Genomic DNA, 8986 nt, shown 5'->3' on the forward strand with positions numbered 1-8986 from the left:
ACCCCACCCACACTACAACCAGAATTAAGTTCAATGAAAGCACTACAACTCACACATTTAAGAATGTTTTTAATGTACACATTTGGATACAAAAAAAATTTTGCGACCCAAACTACCTTAGCTATTTTAACATACCTCAGGTCCGTACAAGAAAACTCAGATTACAAATGTTGTGGTGTGGATACCACACTCACAAACACACAGATCTCCCACACTCTTTTTGAGGCATATAACAAGTCATATTATGAGCTGCTGCCCTCCTAGTAACAGCATAATCCATAGAAAAATAGCCCTGCCCCAGTTAGTACTTGTAGTATTGTGATGTTTATTTGCGTATTTTGCTAACAGTGCAAAGATCACATCTGCCCCTGAGCTGTAGTCTGGAACAAGCAGGCCTGTACAGCCAATTCCACCAACATACCTCCCATTTTTTTATCAGTATCCTAAAAGGACAGTAACAACTAATGCACCTTAATGTACCTTACTAATCATTCTCCATTTTTAACATAAAATGCATTTTATCCTTCACTGAAGTATACAAATGTCCTTATTTTAAAAATATGAAATGGTTAATCTTTTCTGGGAGAGAAAAACTGTTCCGGCCCTGAAATGGATTTTCTAAAATGTATCACTAAAGTTTGGTTGCTAAAACTACGCCTCCTGATCTCCTGACATTCATGTTTCACCCATCTGATAAGCCAGACAGCAGGTGCTATATCAAATATTCTGCAGTGCTCCAAACTCAGGAAGGGAAGCCTAAACAAATCTCTATACATTCAACAACAGTGTGTTAGTATACCCTAGCTTCAGAAAACATCACAACTTCTCTTTCCAATGCCTCCCACAAAAAAGAAAATCAGTAGTTTCCAAAACATGCACCACAAATCTCCGGTAAACCCTAGACTTGAAAGGAAATGTGCCTTCAAGATCCAATGGTGCTACAGACACACACACACACACACACACAGACACAAACACACACACACATATATAACAAAAAGGCTTGATATTAAGGAAACAGGCTCTGTCTAATCATTGTGTGCTATTCTTTATAGTTAATCGTGTAAATTATATTTTAGATGTGGCCTATTCAGTCTTTACACATAGGACAAGAAAACTACTTCAGTAGTTTCTGCTTCAGAACAGTATTATTAAAGTCACTGGATGCAAAACGCACATAAAAACCTTTGAAAACATGTTGACAATTTGCTAATCATACTCTCCACTGGTGATATCTTACACCTACAAAACCATTCAAAAAATGAAAAACAACCTTTCTATTTGTGTGTTTTAGCAACACTTCTGCTCAAATATACATCATCCCACAAACCAAATCTTATGAGACAGGTACTAAGGATCAAATAAATGTGCAAAACCAAGTTTCATCCTGGTTACACCACACAACCGCTCATGTTCTGAAATATGTCCAGTTCTTTGGCATATATGCAACCCTACTGGTCATTAATGTCCAGTCTGGCTGCAATATTGTGACCAGCCAATGCATACACTCAAAAGTCTAGATCCTTAATTAAAGGAATAGTTTGGAAATTTTTATCTCCATCTCATTTTTTGACTCACCCATGATGTTACTGCCAAAGAGAACATTTCATGTCAATCAGGGCTTCACCATCACACCGGACATGGAGCTCCTGCTAGTGAGCCGCAAGCTACAACGGAAGTGACGGGGGAACCTTCATGCAGCACCAAAATCAGTTACACGCACTCCACAGTGCACCCTCTGCTGTCTATAATCACCATTTCAAGCTATTATTTCATAATGTTGAAGTCAAATTACCACTAAATCTGAAACTGTATGGCGAGTATCACTCGCTGCACGCAGCAACTTCTGCACAGTATTATAAAGCAACAGATTTTAGTGGTAATTTGACTTCAACATTATGAAATAACAGCTCTAAATTGTTATTATAGACTGTGCCATGGGATTGTCTTTGCCGAAGGTGCACTGTGAACTGTGGAGCAAATAGGGCTAGATATCAAAAATTCCAAACTATCCTTTTAAGCATTGGATGAGCTTTTCATAGTCAATATTGGTGCTGATTAGGTATATTCCTTTTTGTTCCACTGGGTGTCAGTGTAGAGTAATTTTCACCAATGCCTGGGGGGAAAACATAAATACTGCTGTACATGTCCTTTCAGCTTTGTAAGGGAAGAGATAATAAATGGGGAGGGTAATCACACCATGGGCATGTATTGAGCGCAGTCAAAATACATTACATACTCAGGTATTAAAGTTGTTTTGTGCAAAGCCCAATGCTGTTGTGAACACTGAGCAACAGCTTTGAATGTATGAAGAAGCTTCATACCCCTCCTTTTAAAACTGAAATTTAAAAAAAACTATAAAAGATTAAAAGCCTGTCCTAAACCAGGGAGGTCAACAGAGAACTCTCTCATTCTCATTTGCTACCATCATGGACTCAATATTTCGTAAGTTGCAGCAAAAATTAAGACCACCAAGTTTTCAAAATAGCTTAAACATCCCTGGTGAGAGTGCACACAGGATGAACTTCCACTTCTTGGTATCATTTTTTCCCCCCATTTCTGCAAATTTGGTTTTGTAAAAAAAAAATAAAAGTAGAAATAAAACATTAAATAAAATACAACTCTATTTTTCTGTTTTTCACAGTGCTTTAGTGTATAGGCTGAGCCACACCGATCAAAGTTCAGCAAAAGAAGGACTGTTCCCATTGGTTGTGCATTGTTAGTCTCACACATGGACACACTCACTCACACACACACATTTAACGCTGCTCTCGGCAAGAGACTCGAGAGAGAACTTCCTGCTTCTCTCATTCACCACGCTGAAGACAGTTCACAGAGACAGAGAGAGAGTGCACTGTTAGGTCGAAAGCATTCAGGCCAGACCCCACAGAGAATACGACTCAAAAGGTAAAAGGGATGGTGCCTTCCAATGCATTGTAAAAGGCAGCAGCGGCTAACTGATAACTACCGACAGGCTCCACTTCCTCACTACGGTTAATCCCCACAAAGAAGGACAAGCTGGCATTAGGAGGAGGCGACAATTACGGATTATTGCAGGCAGGGCAAGGAAATGTTAGCTTTTTCATTCCTTCCCACAGAATGCCAAACTTCAAAGCATCTCTGTTTATTTAAGTGGTTTTCAGCAGCAAAGTCTATTAAGTGGTTTGTGGACTGTCCGAACGAGGCCTGCAGGAGTCTGGGAAGAGGAACTATGCCAGCGTACAGAGGCCTTGGTAAAAGCAAAGGAATTTTGGAGCATTGGAGGAAAGAATGCAGCATTAACATCTTCTAGCGATGCCGGGTCGAGCGAGCCTGTGGAGGGCGATGTGAGCGGGGTCTCACAGCAGGATCTTTACCACTCCCTGCGGGGGCTGCATGGCCGAGGAGGCCACGCTCGGAGACGCCGGGGCAAACTCCAACCGCTTCGCCAAGCTGCAGAAAACACAACCGAAACGGAGGAGCGCTAAATCTTCACAAGTGTGCGTCAGGGCAGCTGAAATTAGCTTGATGGGAAGTGAAGTTTTATTACTCCAGGCATTATACGTTATCACAACAACCGTCTGGCTACGAGAAGGTCGACATGCCACAGCTGCTACGGCTTCACGCTTAAATGCAGTAAATTATGTGAGAAATACTCAGACCTGAAGTGTGCCCCTCACTTTATTTTTGATGGGAAAATGCTAAGGAACATGCCTCCTTGTTCTCTGACCTGGCTTCTGGCCAGAGGCAGCTGCCAGCCAAAGACACTTATAAAAGTACAAAAACTGTAGCTCAGGGTTGCTTAAGGAAGAAAAGTCCTACAAGGGAGTGTCAGAGCTTTGCTCCGATTGGCCAAGAGGACGAAATTACAAAATTCAACACAGAACATGGGAGGATCCCTCACCCTTTCTCAAACAGGCTGGAATGGTTCTCAGATCCGTCTCGTGGAATAGTGGGTGCCCCTGGAGCAGCAGTGATGGCTGTTCGGCCTGGCGACTGATCGTACACAAAATCTCGACAGGAGGCCAGCTTTGACTCCAGGTTCTGAAACGACAGACCAAACCAACATGGAATGAGAGACTTTGTTCCTTGCCAGAGGACAAAGGACAAATCTTCTCCACATCTGCCAGAAATGTGCGTGTGTACGAAAGCATGCGCAAGGACATTTCAATTGAAGCTCTGTTAAGGCACAAGGCACAGTTATACAACTATCACATGATGGATAAAAAAAATTAATTAAAAAAAGTAACAGACAAAATAAGGCGTCCTGTATTCTAGGTGTCACTGTCCACAAATGATCCCAAGGCCTAGAAATGGTCTTGAGGCAAGGCTGCTCTTACCCCCACTTTCCTCAGCAGCTCTCCCACGATGTTGAGGGCAGAGATTCGGGCGGATGTAGTGAGCGGAGTTCCAGTCAGACCGTCGCCTGGACACAAGCATGCTGCAAGTTAGCACACCGCACACTTGGCCCTGGCTTTATGATGCCCGACTAGTTTTACATAGCAGGCGCAAGAGTTTAAATATCTGGCACTAATGCAAATTCTTATCTCGGTAACTGAGCTCTATCAGTTGCACGTCAGCCTGAAACAGCTCGGGCGGGGCGGCGCGTGCTGCTCTGTCTCACCTCGGCGGTAGGAGGACGGGGGGGTGGAGAATGTGCCGTTTGTGCCGCGTGGTCCAGAGGGGGTGGACGGGAGGGAGGGGAGGCCGGACGGGGTCTTCTCGCCATCCTTGGCCGGGCCCTGGGACGGCCGGCGCTCCTGCTTCTGCTGCACGGCCAGCTCCTGCCGCAGGTCTGCCACGCGCACGGGAACAACAGGCCAGCCTCCGTCAGGTCCCACGCACACAGCCGCCATTCAGCAAAAACCACACGTCTCCCTCTGCCGCCTCGGCTCAAAGCCGCCTTTCACTCCATATCAATCGCACGGAACAGTGACCCCCCCCCCCCCACGACCACCACCATCACCATCACCATCACAACCACCCCCCCACCGCAGTTTCACTGTGTTCCTATCTGCCCCCTTCACCCCCACACCTCTGGCCTCGTCCTTCAGCCTCTGCACCGACTCCAGCAGGTTCTCCTTCTCGTCCAGCTCGCTCTCCAGGAAGGCGTTCCTCTCAATCACGTGGTTCATTCTCTGCTCAAAGTCCTCCAGGGACATGATGGTGGCCCTGAGTTTAGAGTGCAGACGGAGAGAGACGCATGAAAAAAACAGCTCAGCCAAAATACATCAGGAACATTCCATTCCGATGCTCACATACAGAGACGCAGTGAGGAGGGAGCTGACCTCTTGGCTCTCTCCAAGTCGTCGTTGGACTGTTCCAGCTCTCTGATGTACTTCTGAAGGTGGTCCTTGACAGCGGTGGTCTCCGCCAAGTCTCCCTCAAGTGTGGAGATCTGTCTGAAAGCTTCTGAATGCTGGATCTCAAGTTTCTCCTAAAAGGGGTCCAAAAATCAGACCACACCAATGAACGCACTGCCAGCAAGACTTTGGCATAAAATATATCAGGCAGTGACCATTCTCATTTATTAATACCTGGCCTGAAGGAATTCAGCAGCTGCCATTTACATTAATGCAAATGTAAACCAGTTTCTCATCCCACATCTTTTTACATTTCCCCAATCCGACAAATGATTTGAGCATTTCCCTTGTTTGTTCACAGTCATTTGAAACGCTCTTTAAAAACGAATGTGCCGGCATGCGGACAAAGCCCTCACAGCCTTCACACAACAGGCACACTGCTGCATTATTCCGTGCCCCCCTCCAGACAGCAGAACAGAAATAACAGTCAGCTGCTTCCTCGGCTCTGAACTGGGCCTCTGTGGACGGCCGTGGCGATGAATCGGCGATTGTGTTCATGCGTGCGCCGCGTACTAGAGGACTGACCTCACTCGCGCAGCCTGGCAACCGGCCTCCACGCTGCTGCCACACACAGCCGTGCAACATGCTTCTACCCGCCTCATCCCAGGCCTACCTCAGACAACACACTCGCCACTACAGCCATTCGCCAGGGACAGATTTATGACTCCCTTTAAAACAGCAAGGCCGTGGTCACCTTCATCATTTAGTACTTAAGTCATGGGCCGACTTACTTTTCTACGTGCCCTAGAAAAACGCCATGGCAACATGGGTGCTGGGGGCAATACCTTGTAGGTCTCCAGGTCCATGCGCAGGCGGTTGTTTTGGGACAGCAGCTCTCGGTTCCGAGATTCACACTGCTTTAGCTCCGCCTCCAGCTCAGCCTCGTAGTCACGACTCATCTGCTGGAACTCCTGCAGCTCCTCCTGGGCTGCCTCCGCACTGCACACACACACACAAACACACTGAGTATGTGTCCCATTACTTATCAAGCCGCCACACTCAAACTGAACAGACACAAGAGATGCGTAATCCACAAATATTTATTAATGCGTATTAACACCATAGAATAAGAATGCCTTGATCAAGAGCAAAGAAAATTACCTGGGTAAAAAAAAAAAAAAACTGAGAGTAAAGAGTGGCCAAGATGCATTGTTATATACCACTGACTACAAGTAACCATAGCTACTGATAGCATGTTTGTTTCCCACCTGTCTGCTTCATAAATACTGGTTGCTCATCTGATTTTTGTACATTTGTCCGGCAGCCTATGTCTCCACCATTTTGATTAAAACCTTTTTCATTTTAACACAGCTAAAATTTCACAAACATAATACGCCTGAAATGCTTATTTGGGCTTGTGTTTCATATAGCCAGCCTCAGGCTGCAAGCTTGTTCATTCATTCTCCAGTCAAACCTTAAGTCTCTTTTGCACCGAGCTCTTGGACTGGGAGTCATATTAGAGACAGACTGATAAATTCCTGGGAATTGTCATTTACCAAGCTGTTGAATGCAAAAGAAACTGAGTCAGGCGCAGATCCTGAGTGTACCAATATAGAGGCAGCAATTATCGTTAATGACGCATTTCATTCCCCTACCACATGGTGAGGAACCATCTTCCACGCAGACTTCCTTACCTCTGCTGACGTTCAGCAGCCTGTTCCTTCCAGTAATTCAGCTCTTCCTCAATGGAAGAAAAGATTGATGATGTGGGTTCTCCCATATCTTATTGGGAATCTTCAAAAGAACCTCCAGATCCTTAAACGCAAACAAAAACTTTTTTTCTTCTCTCTCCAAAGGACAGACATCTAAGACAATATAATACACATTTTGTGTGAAACAATTTTTACTCCTAGTGTAAACACGCAGTTGACAGCAATGTGATTCATACGGAATTTAACTAGCTTTGCGACACGAATCTGTTTTAAAGAATACAGCATGTTTCTGCATTTCCATTCTCGCCTCTTCGTACATTTAAACCTCCAGCCATCTAACCGCAAGAGGGACGGCTGTTGATACCAATCATACAATTGTATATGATGATGCTGGCTTTAAACTATTCTCCTCTGAAACAACAAATAGCCGTTGACCTTTAGTTTATGACGGTTTGAGTTATGGGGAGCTAACGGTAACTAGCTGTTCCCCCAACAAACCTGGGGGACGGGGGGTGGGCAGTACCGACAGTAAAAAACCATCGTAACATTGATTTAATTACTACTATCGCATATACACAAACACAACAGGGCCTTACCTGGATGAAAGTCACTTTGACTTCTGGCTAAGGTTAGCTAATGTTACCTTGTGCAATAGCTTCAGTGCAAATGTGATAAATATTAATCGCGGGTAGGAAGCTAAACGCATTAGACAAATTCAATTTCTTTCATCAGACTGAGACAGCTAGCATGCAAAAATATCGAAAGTCTTGTCATATCTTGCTTGGAAACAAACTTATCGATAGCTAAAATCAAGCATCCCCGTACACATTCGACGGCTTGTGCCACAGACTAAGTGTGATCGTTCTATAGTTAGCTACGTAGTTAGCTACCTAAATGTCTAACGTTAACTAATAAAGACTGAGCCGTGGTACAGCGACGTTCAGGTTAGCTAAACAAATCTGGCTAACTGCAAATAGTAAACAAATAGATTGTGCCATGGCACCGACTCTTCTTTGGACTGACCACTACCTTAGGAGCGACGACTCACCAACTAGCTAGCCAACGGATCCGTATCAACAGCTAACGTTAACTAGCTAACGCTGAACAAGAGAACGTAGTGGTTAGTTGGCTACCATCAGCTACCGATTTAAACGCACTTTAACGTTAGTTTGCTGTACATCTTACTACATTGTCATCATAGCTGGCGTTGCCACTAACTAAAATCGGAACACCACGACACAACGTTAGCAAAACTAAGATGATGCATGATCTCTTGCTCTGACGAGTTGATGAAGACAATCTGACATAAACAGAAAACAGACTAGCTATGTGAAATAAGTAGCTAGCTAGCCAATGTTTAACGATGTTATGTTTCCATAATATCATCGGTAATCCGCTGGTTTTACTGGTACAACACTGGGTAGTGAGCTAGCTACATAAATCAGGATTAACACACATATACACACGAATGTTAACCACATCAACATAACTAGCTAGTTGTTATCCAACTTGTCTAGCCACCATTAGGTAGCTAGCTATGTTATCCATGTATTCTAACCATTTTTTACGGTTATGGTTCTAACTCTCCACACCCGAGTTAGCTAGCCAGCTAACCTGTAAGTTCATAACGCTAGTTAACTAACATCATAAAGTTGAACTAACCAAATATGCAGACGCCGATGATGTTGGTTTTCGGGTCTTCTGTTATTGGTTTAAACCTACTTTTAAGATAGGTATCTAACAAAAATATAAAAACTGTTCTCAAAAGGTACAACTTCGTTGGTTTACTGAGACACTAGGGTGCTATTCAGAACGTTCAAATCCAAACCGTTCTACCCACTGAGTGGTTCTACCCCACTGACTGTCGTGTGCGATTGGTCGACGGGGAGTGAACCAGAAGAGCATCGACCAATAATACATGTCAATTGAATTACGTTGTATACGCTATTAAAATACTTTGGGAGAGGGCCCCATGGGTTTCGAATGGTTCTG

At 44.3% G+C, this 8986-nt stretch overlaps 1 protein-coding gene across 2 annotated transcripts; it reads right to left on the minus strand.

The window, feature by feature from the left end:
- Positions 1-52: 52 nt before the first annotated feature.
- LOC135248303 (nuclear distribution protein nudE homolog 1-like) lies at positions 53-8871 on the minus strand. Of its 2 annotated transcripts, none has more exons than XM_064322785.1 (9): positions 8657-8871; positions 6977-7097; positions 6128-6281; positions 5268-5416; positions 5015-5151; positions 4604-4774; positions 4320-4405; positions 3884-4023; positions 53-3432 (listed from the first exon to the last, which is right to left on the minus strand). In XM_064322785.1, exons 2-9 carry the CDS (start codon positions 7060-7062, stop codon positions 3339-3341), a joined length of 1017 nt encoding a protein of 338 aa, XP_064178855.1. In that variant the 5' UTR covers positions 7063-7097; positions 8657-8871; the 3' UTR covers positions 53-3338. The 2 variants fall into 2 exon arrangements, with proteins under 2 accessions (XP_064178855.1, XP_064178856.1); XM_064322786.1 differs by lacking the exon at positions 8657-8871 and adding an exon at positions 7591-8516.
- Between the last annotated feature and the right edge of the window lie 115 nt (positions 8872-8986).

Source organism: Anguilla rostrata, chromosome 2, assembly GCF_018555375.3.
Source record: "Anguilla rostrata isolate EN2019 chromosome 2, ASM1855537v3, whole genome shotgun sequence".
Classification (NCBI taxonomy): domain Eukaryota; kingdom Metazoa; phylum Chordata; class Actinopteri; order Anguilliformes; family Anguillidae; genus Anguilla; species Anguilla rostrata.